Source organism: Maylandia zebra, linkage group LG18, assembly GCF_041146795.1.
Source record: "Maylandia zebra isolate NMK-2024a linkage group LG18, Mzebra_GT3a, whole genome shotgun sequence".
Taxonomy (NCBI): Eukaryota; Metazoa; Chordata; class Actinopteri; order Cichliformes; family Cichlidae; genus Maylandia; species Maylandia zebra.
In genome coordinates this window covers 5,439,436-5,456,283 of record NC_135184.1, presented here as the reverse complement: position 1 = coordinate 5,456,283, position 16,848 = coordinate 5,439,436, and the positions used below count along the sequence as shown (strand labels likewise).

The 16,848-nt window shown below is 39.2% G+C and overlaps 1 protein-coding gene across 6 annotated transcripts in view; it reads left to right on the top strand.

Annotated features, from left to right (window-relative positions):
• Window positions 1–2,216: 2,216 nt before the first annotated feature.
• Window positions 2,217–16,848, top strand: part of zmynd11 (zinc finger, MYND-type containing 11) — a 33,381-nt gene continuing 18,749 nt past the window's right edge. For 2 of the 6 annotated variants that reach the window (XM_004574586.6, XM_004574584.5), the window contains exons 1-4: window positions 2,219–2,476; window positions 7,165–7,300; window positions 15,034–15,193; window positions 16,405–16,428. In XM_004574586.6, the coding sequence (XP_004574643.1) occupies window positions 7,170–7,300; window positions 15,034–15,193; window positions 16,405–16,428 (315 nt within the window). In that variant the 5' untranslated portion in view covers window positions 2,219–2,476; window positions 7,165–7,169. Of the gene's footprint in view, window positions 2,477–2,637; window positions 2,656–7,164; window positions 7,301–15,033; window positions 15,194–16,404; window positions 16,429–16,848 lie in introns of those variants that run through there. The other 4 variants (XM_012915831.5, XM_004574585.5, XM_012915832.5 and 1 more) reach the window with 4 other exon arrangements.

Here is a 16,848-nt window from a genome sequence, read left to right as displayed (position 1 = left end):
GATGTGTTTCGGATCATTGTCCTGCAGCATCGCTCAAGTGCACTTCAGCTTCAGGGCACAAACTGATGTCAAGAAATTTTGAATGGCCAGTGATCAAATTACATTTTCACATGGGACCGTTTTTATCCATAGTGTTCAATGTTTTTCATTGGACAGCAGGTCTACACTGCAGACAGACCAGTTTGGCAGAGATGATCTCATCTGTGACATTATGCTGTAGATATACCGGAAGGATGTGGTTTGCCATCATTTTTGAATGATTACAGCCTTCCTAAAAACATGAACATTTCCTTCAGAAATATTTTCCATTAACCGTCAAACTATTTGCACCTGCAGTCTTTAAAGTGGAGGTGAACTTTTATCATTACTTTTGAAAAACTAACAACAAACAGAAAATCTGCTTGTTACGTTTAAGAAGTCAAAATAATCTCATCTCTGCCATTTGTTGTTTTTGTTGTCGGCTTTTACATTGTACTAAAACAAATGAAGCTTAAATAAAAGAAATAATCAGTGTTGTTGAGAGCTCGTGAACTTACAAACTGACTTGTGTATTCCTTTGCACTCACTCTCACACTTTCTGTTTTTCAACATCAAAACATAATTATCCCTGAAACCTAATAACTGGTTGGGCCTCCCGTACCAGACATCAACACCAATCAAGAATTTATTGTTACTAACGATGAGTCTTTTGCATTGTCATGGAGCAATTTTGGCTGACTCCTTATTGCAGAATCTCTTGAGTCAGAATCAAAATCATCTTTATTTGGTCAAGTTTGTGCACAAAAAAGGAATTTGACTCTGGTTCACTTTATTCTGCATGCAAAAAAAGAACCACACCCGAGCATCTCAATCTGATTTAAATCCAGACTTTGATTACGCAATTCCACAACCTTTTTTTTTTTTTAAGAAACATTGGAGGGTTTTCAAACATGGACAGGATGTTAAAGGTCATGCGAAAGCATCGCAGTCTCGTTTAAGTCCAAACTTTGATTTATTACACTCCAAAGCTTTTATTTTGTAGACTTGTCGATGTGTTTCGGATCATTGTCCTGCAGCATCGCTCAAGTGCACTTCAGCTTCAGGGCACAAACTGATGTCAAGAAATTTTGAATGGCCAGTGATCAAATTACATTTTCACATGGGACCGTTTTTATCCATAGTGTTCAATGTTTTTCATTGGACAGCAGGTCTACACTGCAGACAGACCAGTTTGGCAGAGATGATCTCATCTGTGACATTATGCTGTAGATATACTGGAAGGATGTGGTTTGCCATCATTTTTGAATGATTACAGCCTTCCTAAAAACATGAACATTTCCTTCAGAAATATTTTCCATTAACCGTCAAACCAGTGTGAACTGGACAAAAACAACACTAAAATACATAATTTTTTTTACAAATTATTAAAGATCAATGATCATCACAATATATAGAAAGAAAGAAGTCCAATAACATATTCACAGAGTAGTAAAATAATTCATCCATATAATATTAAACATTTGTTTAAATCTTTTTTAATGTGCTTAATCACAGTTAAACCATGTTCTTATGATTTCATGGGTAGGGGTCAAATTACTTTTCCTCACAGAGCAAGGTAGGTGTGGATAGCCCCCCCCCCCCCCCAATTATTGAAATAATAATTTAAAAACTCAATTTTGTATCTACTTGTGTTATCTTTATCTTATATTAAAATTTGTTTGATGGTTTGAACATAAGTTTGCCTTATCCTCTAGCTCCCCCAACTGTTTCATCCATCCTGAAATGGAAAATTAAAAATAAATACACAGTAATAATAATAACTAAAAACAACATAATACGTTTATTTTAACATGCTATTCAGGTAATTATACAGACCAAAAATGTTTATAAGCCTGACATTAGATAAATGAATTAATCGTTTGCCATTAATTCATTAAAGTAAAAAAAAGAATTTGGAATTTGCTCTAAATTGTTACCACCTTACAAATTCCAAGCTTTCGTCTTTTATTGTGTTTTTGTTTGTTTATTTTTCGAGAAGCCCCAGCACGCTATTTATTTTTGAATCTGACAATTTTTTAAAAACACGTATTTATTTATTTATTGAAGTGGAAAAAATATTATATTTTATACTGTCAAACTTCTTGTTTTTTTAATATCTTGTTAAAAAAATAATTTTTAAAGATTCAGGGAGCGTGTCTGACAGGCAGCCTTGAAGGTCAGCTTCCCCAACGCACATCGATTTGACATGGAGATGCCCTGAAATCTCCCGGCTGCTGGCTCCAGGTGTAGCGGGTTGCAGTGATTCAGATTCCACCACTAGAGTTCTCCCTGTGGCTCCGCTCGGCTCCGTCTGCCCCGTGTTTACCTCTCAGCCAAGCTGGACACAGACCTTCACCAACAGACCCCAGTAGCTCGAAAATTACTGATGTAAGCTGACTCGAGTCCAATCCTCAACGGATTTTCTGCAGCGCTTTGTGCTTGTGACACGGAGGCGGAGGTGAGTTTTATTTTATTTTATTTTTTTGAATCCTGGAGAAAATGGCTCAGGCTCTGTGTGACAACACTGCGGCTAGCTAGCCAGCAACTACATGCGCTAACGCCGTTAGCTTAGCCGTGGCTTCTTTTCCTGTCCCCATGATGGAGGACTGTGAACATGGCGCCCTTCAAAATAAACGAGTAGGTAACTAGTTAGCCTAGTTTGTAGCGACCAAACACTGTGTGCTCCCACTCCCAGTCTGTTGCCGTGATTGTGAATCTCACCAGTGTTTCCTGTGAAGCTGGCATGTTTTAGCTGCCCATCAGCTAACGCTAGCTGCGTAACAGTTTACTAGCTTTGCTGATTAAATCTACTCATAACGATCGCATGGCCGACAATCACCTATTATTGTTATGTACTTTTCTGGTATTTAGGTTATCTCGCATTTAGTCTACAATGTAATCGAGCTGGTTTGAGTTCACTGGGGGGAAAGCTGACTTTTTTTTGTCCTGACAAGCTTTGAGTTGGACATTAGCCAGCCTGCTAGTGGCTAAAGTGAGCTCCTTCAATTGCAGTGCCCGTGGCCTGCCGCGGCTGTCTTTGTTGCTGACGGTACAAGTTATGACAAGTGTGTTCTTTAAATTAAATATTATATGTGCGGTTATGGTAATCACTGCGTTGTAATGCATTAGTTTTAGCTAGCGGGGATCCTCCGCTAGCTTTTATTATGACCCGCTTGCTGTTAGCGGGCTAACGGTAAATGGCAGAGAGTCGTGCTAAAATGTTTAGACAGCGTTGCCCTCTTTAAACCTAGAGCCCGTCAAGTGGATTTAATCGGCGTTTTAACCAGTGGGTATGATTGTCTTCTTGGCGTAACGTCCGGTGGGGCTGTCAGTTTTCTAGTGAGGGAACAGCAGCGTGGTGTGTCGTCTTTGTTTACCGCGAGAGCCACGAAGCCCACTCAGCCTGGGCTGTCTGTCTGCTAATTGGGCTCCTGGGTCGCACACCTTGCTTAATTGATGTGTGAGCACGCCGGCGTGCAGAGCCGCCCGTCCTGTCATCACGCGGCGTGATCTCAGGAGAGGCACAGGCTGAACGGAGGAAACGAGGGCATCATTGCACAGGTGGCACCCGTTCACACCGACTGCGCTTGACACAGAATAGGGTAGCTCACATTACTCAGTGTCACCTCATTTTGTTTTGCCTTCAGCTATGGTGTGATGCCGGGTTACGTTTCCCTGTATTTGAATGTGAACATCAGAATATTTGTGCACTTTCTGTGTTTCACTATCAGAATCCACATAAAACATAAACAGTTTTTTCTCGTCAACAGTGCAAAAAATTGCCAGTTTTAAAATCGAGTGTTACACAAATTAAGGTGTAAAATCCAGATTATTTTTTTATTTTAACCATTTTCCAACACTGCCTTGTTTTATTTTGTGTGTGTGTGTGTGTGTGTGTTTAAGCCACATTTTGTGCCAGAGAAAAAAAGAACAATGTTTTTAAATCCCTTTATTACACTATTTGCAAAATTGACTGGCAACAGATGAGCTCTGGCCACGGATATCAGTAAATATCACAGGCTAAGGTTATTTATTTTAAATTGCATTTTTGTTTTGTTTTTAATATAAAATAAAGTTGTAGAAACACTTGCCAGTAGCATTTTGTGGACTCCAGATGTGTCTATAGTAGGTGCTTCATGTGATCTGGTTTTGCAATATTAAAACATCAACTCTGTATTTTTAAGAAGCCACACTCAGAGCAGTAACATCAACTCTCACGCCTAATGACTCTGACTGACTATGACCGATATATGCAGTGTTGCATTGTCACAGACAGCGTTTTTGCATTGTTTGTGCTGATTTTAACCGAATCTGCATTTATTTTTAGGTGGTTTGTTTGTTTGTTTTGCTCCCAACAACAAATATGCGGCTCGTTCTTACGTGCTTTTGACATAAACCACGGTCCATTCTCTCATGAGAAAGGGGTGAGAATTAACATCGCCTGTCGACATCTGTCTCAGCCTCTTCTACCACAAGTGCACTAAAGCCGAGCTTCTTCGTTCATGTTAAAATTCTTTCAGTAGTATTATGGTTAGCTTTTGGCTGCGGTTTATGAAAGTGACATCTTAAGTTTCACGGATGGCTAAGAGGAGCACCGCATAAAATTGGATTTTAATTTTTTAAGATATTTAGGGTAGGCCAGGCCTGTGCACCATTTTAAGGAGTCAACCTAACCAGTTTGAGTTTATTTAGTTTCAGGAGAAATTAATTGCATTAAAAACTGAAGTAACTAGTGACTGCATGTGGTTTTAAAACAAACCACACTGGCATATATCTCTTGTCTTCATAAGCATAAGCAATTAGCTTAAGATCATAATATTTCATCTTGTTGTTATAGTTTTTCATACTGTAAAATAAAGTCAGGGTTTAATTAAAGTAACTGTAGGGTGTATTTACATTTTTAGGTAGATTTCTGCTTGTGTAAGCATTTTTAAAAATGTTGTAAAAAAAAATAGCTGCCATGTTTCAGCTTTCATTTCATTTTTTTAAACATTGGTACAAGCTTTTTCCTCTTAAACATTGAGATGAGATGGAAGGAGGAACAATGTTTTCTTCTAAGTAACACGTCTGTCCTGATGGTCCAGTTTATGCTGATGAAAATCAGAGGTTTGGATATGCATCAGACACTTGTTACTGTTACTTGAAGCATTTCCTTTCACAGTTTTTAGTGACGTCTTTAATGTGAAGGACGTATGTGGTCCGAATACTTGGGTAAAACTATTTGTGAGGTATGAGGTGATGACTCAAGTACCATACATCACCTGTGTAATGTCTTGAAGGAGAGTCGCGCAGGATTCTGCACAATCTTTGGTTTTAGTTATCTGTCATCGCCCCTGGTGACTATCAGGTGATCTGAAACTATGCAACCATTTGTAAAGAAAACATCGTGTCTCTATCAGGCAAAATGTAAACTTGTGTTTTGCTGCTTTTGTGATGATTTACTAGTTTTAATGTCAGCAAGGCCTAAATAAAAAATGTCACCAGAGGAAACATTTGTTAGAGGCAAAAAAAATAAACTTCAAATAAATGTATTATAGATTTACACCTGTGTGTAATTTGTCCATGAATGACACAAAGTTGTGTGTATTCATTACGTTCACCTTTTGCTCATAGTTGGAGAAGATTTACAATAACTGTCCAAACCGTAATGAATGCAAGTTAATTTGTTTAATAGCTTACCCGACCAGTCTACCAGGTAAGAAAAATATTCTGAAATGTATGTGCTCTCATCCAGTGATGTGAGTGTTGTCTTATGAGGTAAATCCGATTGTTCAGTCTGACGTCACCAGCCGTGTCTGGACCTAAACTCCGCTGCAGGTCCATATATCAAACGATCACTATGGCATTACTGAGAGTTGAAAAACTGTCTAAAGTCTTTCATCTTTAATAAAATGATCAGTGTTCTGCTCTACCAGGTGTAACAATTGAGTTTAACATCCAGGCATCCATGAAAACGGAATTTATGACATTTAACGGAGTTTAGCAGGAAGTTAGCAGGGAGTTAGCTCGCTAGCTTCTATCTAAATACAATATAGCATGTCCTGACTGCGGGGTTTTGGAAACAAATTAAAACGTACAGCTCTGTTATCACTTCCAACATAAATGAAGACAGAAAACTAAACAGCAGTGACGTTTGTAGGGTTACTGAAGTTGGGCTAGCTGGTATATAATGATGTGCTACGTGACCGCTAGCGACACAGCTATGTTAGCATAATATAAACAAGCTAACTTTTTTTCCACTCGATAAAAGTTAACGTGAGTGTTCTCGGTGGTCAGAAACAAATGTAATCGCATGGCAGGATGCTGTAAAAGGACCAAACTTCAGCCAGGAGAACAACTGAGATAATCCATCCACAATACGAGGTTAGTCATTCATGTACTGCTGCATGGGCTGGGCTGTAGTTACATCCTAAGGTTTTAAAAACTGAGCTTAAATAAATGATTAGTGGTAATAAAAGCCGAGGGAGGTCAACAGTGATCACTGACTGTTTTAGGAGCTTTTTGAGATTAAATAGAAGAAAATACATAACATTAAACATGTTAACAACACAAAAGCCATATTAAACAGACTACTTTAGGCCCGGAAGTAGGATTTGTCACGTCATCACTTAACAATCGGATTGAGACAACTGTTTATATTAGTTTCTGTATTATTTCTGCTGTCTAATCACTGGCAGCATGTCTCATGTATTAATGGAGTTACCACAGGTGTTACAGTCACAAACAACACAGCCACTGGAATTATGTAACTTGTAATAATCCTAAGCCTGTCAAGGTTTTCTAAGACTGGGTGATTAATCATATTTAAAAATTTCAGTTACAGTTTTTGGCTTGAAAGCTTGGATTTATCCCCCCCGCCCCCAATATATTTGTTTCTGACTGAGGTTATATTAAAATTCAATAAAGTCCCCTTGAAAAAGATTTATTTTTCTAGACCAATAAATGCTTGATGTTGATGAAATGATTGAACAATCATGTTAAATAATCAGCAGTTCATTTCTGTTATACTCATGATTGTGATTTTTGCCATGTTGGAGCAGTCTGTGTGCCTCTTTGTATTTTGTTTACCGGTAAGTTTCTGTTCATTTATTAAACAAAAGCAAAATAACTGCTGATCAATATTTTTTTTGTCTTTGTTTCTTACAGTTGTCATGAATAAGGAAATCATGTCACGTGTGGTGAAGAAGAGGCAGGCGGACCCAAAGGTCGTCCAGTATGTCTGGGAGGCCATCGAGGTCATACGCAACCAGAAACAAATCGCAAACATGGACAGGATCTCAAAGTAAGTCCACTGCAGATAACACGGATGTAGTAATGTTATTTATGAACATAAATGGCTGTGTCAGCTCCCCAGTCAGTGTTTTAGGTCATTAAAGGCAGAGTGCGAAGACATTTTATCCCCTTAGGTCATCACTGTGCTAACATGTCATCGCTCAAACTACCTTCATGTTGATATGGTGAGCTGTTTGAATCATTTGTTTGGTTTGGTTCTTTGATGTTCCAGGGTGACCGATATTTGAAGCTCTTAGAAAAACTCTTCCTACTTAATCTTTAATCTTAATCTCTCTAGATTAAGATGTCTAGAATCTAAAAAGCTTTCAAATTTCTTTCTGTATTTTTATTTTTGTAGGGCTGAAACTGCGTCTCATCATTGTCAATAATTTGTTTGCTTGGTCCTTTATTCCAAGTGGTAGAAAACGGTGAACATGTTATCAAGAACTTTTTTTTCCACTACAAAATAATATCCGGCAGAAAAGCATCAAAATGCTAAACACAAGTGTTCCGATTTGTTTGATTGTTGTTTGTGGCCAAATAATTATCATCAGCATAACAGATGCTTTTGTGCAGTTGTCGTTAATGTTGCCTTTGGCTTGTTATCGTATTTAAATGAGCACCATTTATCCTTGTGGGATGCCCTTGAGGGATTGTTCTTCATGTTTGTTTTTGAATTCATTTTAAATGTACCCAAAATGAAATGCGTCATATCTGTAATCACTTTGTTCTACAGCTACAAGCCGTAATTACGTGTTTTCGTTTAATCAGTTTCTAGATGTAAACAGTGAAAACTACCTAGACCAAGATGATGATCTTAAAACAATTATTTTTAAACCGTCACATTCAAGAGCCTGCTTGGTGAACAACTGCGTCATTCAGGGATAGGTGGACTAATCAGTTATTATTGTAATAGATTCAGGTCTAGTTTGATGTCTTTTAGGACTGTGCAGCGTTTAGTTTTTAATCACTATAGTTTTTGTTTTTTTTCATGTGTTACATAAAAGATTTCTACTCTAAAGCTATGTCGTGTTTCTGCTTATTACGCTCTGAGTCAGGCAGCTCTGTCTGCAGAGCGAGACTGACCCCTGCTTCAACAATGAGTAATGAATCAAAGTTTACTTTAACTATATCTTACATATATCCTCTAACTTCAGTAATGCATGTGTGGCAGCAGTTTCCAAAGTTTGATTTGTGGACATAATACAATAAATATAAAAGCTGATGATTTCTGACTGGCTTTGCCGTTTTAACGTGTTGATCCCAGTCTTAACTGATTTACTAAAAACAAGTTGTATATTAACACTAATTAACTGAGGCTGGTAGACAAACACCTTCCATGTTTTGTGACAAAGTAGTTTTGAGAGCAGAGTCTAGTGCATTTGTGTCTGAGTAGTTTTCTTGCTGGAAAGGGCTCTCACTTAGGTCAAAAAGCAGTGAAAATGTTCTTAATGCGGTGTGCGCTTGATTTGATGTGCGTATTTTACGATGATTAAAATCTGTGTTGCTTGTGTCTGTATCCTCAGTTGTGCACGGCTTTAGTTTCGGTGTTGGTTTCAGGGTTGGACGGGTGTAGCAGGCGCCTATCTGAGTGGGGCGCGTCTGCTACAACCTACTTTAGTCGAGTCGCTGAGCATCCCTTTATACAACCATATCTCCAAAAAAATTGCACTAGTGTAAAACTCAAACAGTAAAACTGAGCAGTTTAACTGAAGAGGTGAAACATTGTTTATGAATGTGAACAGTTGATCATGTTTTTCACATCTCAAAAACATTTTTAATATCACTGAAATGTTGCTGTGTCCAGGAGTGCTAGGTGTAATGTGATCCAGAGTACTGCATTACTGTAAGCACCTTATGTGCTTCAGGAGACTTACTGTACTAAATTCAGTCATCAGTCACAATTACACCATTACTTGCATTACAAACGTTCTTCAATTATCTGCATTCTGAGTAAACAGGAAAAAAATTCAAACATGTCTTCTTCCTGTGCACTTGGCTGTAATCAGCTGGAGTGCAGATTTAGACATTGTTTTTATTTTCATTTCATAAAAAGTTTAAACTGCGCCAAGGACAGAAAACAGATTTTGGACTTTTTGTAGGCATCTGCGCAGACCGCATGCTAACACAAAGGTAGCGAAGAACCCAAGCTGGTGATGTAGTTGAGTTCATGCTGACCCGAGCCCAGCAGCCAGAGCCTGATCTTCAGTAGGTAGCAAGAGCTGTCAGGCTTGTTTCATGTTTCTGTAGTTCAAAGTGTGGCCATCACTTCAAAGTCTCTTTGGGTTGGTTTTCAGATTTGGTCTGCATTGTTGGGTTTGTGTTCATACAAGACACTTAAAAAAAGATTATATCTATCCTTGTTGAGATAGAGAATTGAGTCAGCGTTATAGTGTTAAGGGGTAATTATGTGACAGTGTCACAGAGTAATGAGTAATGGAAAGAATTACTTTCTCAGGTGAGTAAATAAGTAATATAGGGCATTACTTTTTGTTGTTTTTGTTTTAAGTAACAAGTAATGTGTAATACATTACTTTCTTTGAATAGCAATCCCAACACTGACTCTTTCCAATGGATGAAATGGCACAGAGACTGTGTTGTTTACAGAGTGTGGCTAGTATCATAAACTGTACGGGCGCCACTGTCGGCCTTCAAGGTTAATATTCACACACCTGTGGAGAAAGTGCTTATGCACTGTTTAGGCAGTGTTGGGAAGGTTACTTTTAAAATGTATTCCAATACAGAATACATACCCCAAAATGTGTTTTGTAACGTATTCCGTTACGTTACTCAATAAGAGTAATGTATTCTGAAATATAATATATCTTAATATATTATCTTGCTTTTTACAACTACACGAATGTACTATTGCCGTGTGATTTATTACTATTACTGAAGGGTTATTATTGTATTTACATGCTTCCAGCTCTCGTTTTTGTTCGATGACAACTCGTACTTTTCCACCCTCCTTTTTCTCCCTCCTCGCGCTCAGACACATAACGTGTATGGCAGTCCCTTCTCCCTGCAGCACGGACTACACTGCCCATGAGGCTACATGCTTTAGGGCGATGCCTGTAGCATTCTGCCTGTTAGCTTAGCACAACAACAAAAAGCCACTCTCTCACCCAGGAAACACACAGTCGCAGAGAGAGAGCGTCACCCTGTAACCATGGCAACCGCAACGCTGCCACCTGGAACAACAGAACATGTCAAACAAAACCCAAACAGTCCTGACCCGCCACAATATGAAACAGGAAAATAACTCTGTAACGGAATACAGTTACTCATATTTTGTATTTTAACCTCCTAGGACCTGCCGTCCACATATGTGGACATCACATTATGGGTTATTTAGACCAAAATACTAAATTTTGCTCAACAATGGCCTGATATCCACTTACGAGGACATTATTCTGCTACTGTTCTATCGAAATTTTAAACAAATATCCTCATATGTGGCTCTCATTTTTCTTAGAAACAAAAATCAGGTTAAAAAAAAAAATCTGGTAATTCTTTGTTTTTACATTCATCGGGTCCCAATATGCCCAGATATCAAAGAGAAATTAAAAATGCATGCCATGCTGATCCACACAGGTATGCACACAGGTGTACACACGGGTGTTCACAGACACGGACTACAGCTTTCTTGGCTGCTGCCTCAAAGCACATTGTGCGCTGTCTATCTTGCGTGCTGCACAATATCGTTTATTATTTAGCATCTACTGATATCTACTGCTAGCTAGTTTATTGTGATGGTGCTGTTTTTTTTTTTTTATTATTATTATGTTGCTCTTTGTTGTTTGCTTTCTCTTCTGTTTTTTTTCTCCATACAGGTGACCCAGGTGTTTTGTTTTTGTTTGTTTGTTTGTTTTTCTTTTTTTTTTTCTTTCTTTTTTTTTTTTTTCTTTCTCCCCCCCTTCTCACCGTCTCTTCTCCCCTTTGGTTTTCTTTCTCTCCCTCTCTTTCTTTCATTCTTTCTCCCTGTCCTATCCCCCAGTCATGTCTGTCCCGTTTGTAGCAACTGAAAATAAAATAAATTCATAATTATAATAAAGGTCAATCAAATGGACCAATATGGCAAGGCCATGATGATCCACTTGGTAAAATAAATCTGCTTGGCATCTTTCTTGGCCTTAAGACAACAATTCTGATGGCTAAAGATCCAAACGGGACACACAAAAAAAAAAAAATGCATGCCATGGAAGAGTTTGGGTCTTAGGAGGTTAAATACGTATCGGCGCTACATGTATTCCGTTACTCCCCAACACTTTGTTTAGGTTGTATGTAGGGCTGCCACGATTAGTCGACTAGTCACGATTATGTCGACTATTAAAATCGTCGACGACTAATTTAATAGTCGACGCATCGTTTGAAGCTTTGTTAGATCCCAAAAGACGCAGGAATAAGTAGCAGGATTTAAGAGTGTAATAACGGACTGAAACAGAAGATGGCAGCACTGCATGTACAAGGATGCCAGCTGCCGTTAAACCCCGAAGAAGAAGAAGCTGTGTCCCAGAATTCATAGCGCAGCCCAGCGCAGTTGTCAACAATGGCGGCAGCTAGTTAGTTTTAACTTTACTCTTATTATTCTTTCTGGGTCACAAAATAAACGTTTAACATATTTTCAGGCGAGAATGTAGCTGTGTAAACCTCAAATATCTGCTCAGTTTATCAGGACACCACATATTTTCAAAAGCGCTCCGACGTTTTCGGAGACGTCTGTTACCCACTAGCTCGTTAGCTAGACGGGGGCAAGGCTAACTAGAGCCGTGAGAACACCGGACTCCCGGCAAATCGTTTTCAAACCCACCGCCGTCTTTCGCTAGTCAGGTTAAACATATATATAAGTCACTTAGATAACTTAAAAATGTTATTGTTTGGCTTTCTTTAGTATTTTATTTGTTCCTGAGTAAATCGGTTTGGCTGAGATTAAAGTTATAGTTTTTGCACAGCTAAAACTGTCAAGCAGACAGCTGATTATCAGAAGTGTGAGACGCTGGAGAATATACTCCGGTGTCCTGTTATATTTTAGAAAGCAAGGAGTTTATTAAACTTCACCGAAACAATCTGCAAATTTCATTAAAAATTAATAAACTACCATCTTGTCTTTATTTTTAGTTAGCACAAACACTTCAAGCTGTAAGCTAATGATAGTTATATAAGACCAGATGCTGCTGGTGCAATAAGCTGTACGTCCAATGGATGATGATCTGATTAGTCGACTAATCGCAAAAATAATCGGTGACTAGTCGACTATCAAAATAATCGTTTGTGGCAGCCCTAGTTGTATGGCGTCGACTCTGACGAAGCGTAAATCGAGCGGGGTCATTTTGTAGATCAAAGCCGTGTAAAATCGTTCTGGTTCACGAGGCTGTCATGCATCTTATTTTTCCAGACGGGGAAGGATGCAGCTGCTGTCTGCCAGGACAGATGGGTCTCTGCACTAAAAATCTTAAAACCAATAGTAAACATCTGTTGAACATCAGTAAAACATGAACAATTAGTTTAAGTGGCTATTATTTCTGATAACTGTCTAGTACGGTCCTTTGTTGTGACAAGTTGGTTTCGTATAATTGACTAAAGTACGAGTCCCGGTTGATATTGCACACCCCTAGTCTGGCATTGCTGTTTCTATTTCACAGTTGGGTTTTTTTCCTCAAGCTGCGAAGGCAAAGCTTTGGGTGTTGTGTTGTGCCCTGTTTATACTGGAGGGCAAACCAGACATGGATCAATACCTTGATTGGCAGCTGTTAAGTTCTGACAGTCTCCAGCTGCTGCTCGCTCATTGCTGTTCTCGCCATGTGGTCAGCTCTCCCTCTAATTGCTTCGCTCCTGCTGTAGAAACCTTAAATCTGCAGCAGGTTGGGGTCACGACGTTTTAACCATCTTGGTTTTTATCTGCTGCGAGAATTCCACATTGTTCAGACTATGCAAATTGATGAAAAATCACCCAAAGCAGACCTTGCTGATCAGTCATTCCTTTCAGTTGGCGGATGGAGCACAGACTCAATGAAACACTTGGCACATCTCTTTTCAGCAAGTTGGCGAACACCTTGGGACCTGGCGGCTTGCCAAATGAATACTGGCGGCGAGTGGGTGTTGTCATGGTAACGGCAAGCACTGGCATGCAACGGATAGCACCAGCTTTCCTGTACAACCTCCCCTCTCTTTACAGCCCCACTGCAGCTTAATTTCACCGTGTCGGCTTTGTGGCTATAAAGGTGATGGGTGATGTAGAAGGAGAACAAAGTTGGTGAGGCAGAGGCTAATCTTTAACCAGCCTATCAGGCAGCTTAGAATCAGTTAGTTACATGTTAACCAACCTAACTGCTAACTTTAAATACCCAAAATATGGGTTACAGTTAAATTTATAAAAATTTTGTTTTTATTCTGTTGATCTAACAAAATAACTATCTGTTAAAATAAAGGGAAAAAACATTAAAAGATGCATTCCTTTGAATTCTTTGCTTTTGGTGTCTTTAATTGCTGTAAAACCTTTATATAAAATCCATGTCAGTTTGTTTGCCAACTTAACCAAACAAGGTGCGTACGTACACTGGAATGGGCTGGTAATTAAATCCAGGTGTGACTAGTCACAAGAGCTGGAATGATTTGTGGAGGAGATCTCTTAATCTGCAACTACGTTGTTAATCTGGCAACCGTTTTGTGCTTTATGCCAAAGCACCAAGCATTAGATGGTTTCATCTTTTTAATTGTGAATGTTTGCTGGCTGATTTGTTTCAATGTTGCCTCATTTGTGTGACAAATGAGTCAAAAAAACTGTTTAAAAACTGTTATCTGACATTTTAATTGACAAAATGACTGAAGTCAAAAAGGATTAAAGGAGCTGAATAAAGCTTTTACTTTCCATATTGTACTATAGTAAAAATTGGACTAGTTGCACTTGTGCATTGCTTAGAGTAGGACAGATATTAAGCTGGAAAAAAAATAGTCATCCTGCAACATCATACATTTGATGCAATTTGAGATTAAAACTCGGTGAACTTAACAGGAAAAAAGTTGATTATTTTTAAGTGCTGCGGTTCGGAGGACGATGGTGTAGAGAGAGAAAGATAGAAATAGAAATGTCATGTAGTCAGTAGAGCTTCCGCTATCCTGGTCAGAGGACCCTTGTACATTGATTTCAGATCCTTTGGTAATACTCTCTGACTTGTATTCACTATCTATCCCCACCCCTGGGCCTATGCCAGCCGAACAACTCTTTCTGGAGGAAATCCTGTGGTCTGTCTGTTGGCTGACTGCCCCAGTAGACGATACATGACCTTGCTCGGAGAATTGTCCTACCAATCAGCGAGCAGCTGCAGGAATCGGCTTTGTAAATGTACGCTCGTGAGAGGGGAAGCTGATGGAAAAAGTCCTCCTCTGCTTGCAATTTTAAATACCACACGTATCCCTAATCTGTTTTCCGAAGATTGTAAATTAATTTATGTAGCTCTGGGGTTTTGTTGGAAAATTACAAAACAGTGAGACGGCTAATTTAAACATGGTGGGGAAAATGCAGCCTCTCCAACGGATGTGTACACGAATTAGAGCTGGTTTAAGGGATGAGAAAGGTGTTGGTCTTTGTCCCATCCAGCAGTATTAATCCAAGTATGTTTCTGCTGTGTTTTCCGCCTGCCTCGCGTTTTAAATGTTCATCTTTAGCCAGTATTAAAAAATGGCTGTCATTAGCACAGCTGCCTCTGATTTTCCTCAATTACATCTCCACTTCCGACTATGCAGGTACCTGAGCCGTGTGTTTGGCATGCATCCGAAGGAAACCGCCAGACAGTTGAGCCTGGCTGTGAAGGACGGCCTGGTGGTGGAGACCCTGACCGTTGGCTGCAAGGGCTCCAAGGCCGGCATCGAGCAAGAGGGATACTGGCTGCCTGGGGATGAGATGGTGAGCCCACTACAATTTATCAAGTTCACAAGCAGTTGTGAATTTAATGTCTGAGTTTGTGTTAATGGCCACAAATAGAAAGTAGTAGTTGGGTCTGCACAGCTGAGTGTTGATCTGACTGATAGCTGACACTTTTTAGCAGCCTGTAAGAGTTGGCAGATTGTATCGTTTCCATACCGATCATTTTTAGTCCTGTGTTTTAGCTAGGGGAAAATCTCAATAATCCTATAAAACCTATTAAAGCCATTGTCTATAATGAAAATATTTGCTGGTTTTTAGTAATGAATTTACAGCATGCACACAGTACGTCTTTTACTATGTTCACAGATGATATACAGGCACGTTCTTAAGCAGTAAGTGCCAAACAGCAGAGGTAGCTGGGTAGGAAGGAGTGGTATTTCAGATTAATACAAGGCTTCAATAATTACCACTCAGCGTGCATGTGCAGAAAATACTCCATCAGCTTCTGCTGTCGTTTGCCTTGAGAAGGAAGCCATCTGCTCTGCAGTTTTATTGATAGACTTCTTTTGAAATTTGCAATACTTGTTTTATTTCCCCAGTTAGTAGTGAGGCAGTATTCGCAGTGTAGTGATTCTTACAGTCAGTCTGTCACAGTATCTGTGCAGAGTGCACTATTTCAATTTATCACTGTCTGGGGAGAACCTTTGTGTATTTTTCCATCTGTATTTCAAAAGGCTGTGGTGTGCATTACTTTGCAAATGCAAGTGGGGGGTAAAGTATTTTGTGGCTGTTTTTAATCCTACTGTTTTTGTTTCTTTAGGGTACAAAAACTGGCTGTATCAATGTCACACTTTACCTGTTAAACAACATTAGCATCATCAGTCATGAGTGAGCTACAGTGAAACATAATGCAGGAAAAACACAAATCTGTGATTTGATTTGATAGGAAACTAAGTTTTCTACTCTTTCTAAAACAACTGTAACTTCCATGTGCTCATGTAACAGTTCACACTGACTTCAGATTTAATAGAACAGGTTTATTTGTTATGATTGCAGACCAGAGAAGAGTCATGGAAACATAGAAAGCTTGATAGATCTGGCTCTTTATATGTTGTGGGTCATCACAGAATACTTTTGTGAGTGGAGAAAGGCATGGGTCTCTAAGGGACATGACACTGAGGCTCCAGTGGAGCCCAGGTTATTTTAGCAGGACTTTTAAACACTACTCTCTGAATCACTTGCAATCACAGGATCCAAAAGCCGAGGGAAGCAAGGTAAGGGCTGCATCGTTATTTTCAAATCCAGGGTTTGTTCTCATTTGCTCCCCTCATTTTCCCCTCCTCTCAACTAACATCATTCTGTGAGAAATCAGTTCTGCCACATGCAGTGCAGTCGGGGATTTGAGTGAATCTTTTTAAGCAGGCTGCAGAAAAGCTAAACAGCGTACAGTATGGTCTGGTTGGTGCAAAAGTTAGAAGCCGTTTAAAATGAGATTGAAAGCAAGAGATCGAGTCTTTGTGCAGTGCTTTTGACTGAGTCCACTTGCTGCACCGTAAATGAATTTATGCATCCGGTTTCCATTTGAAAATCATTCTGCTTGCTGGCCTAGAGTTAGCAGTAATCGCACTGCCAGACATTACATGCTGTCATTCAGTTATGCTGTGAAAAGCTTCATGAAAGTCCGTTGCAGCGCT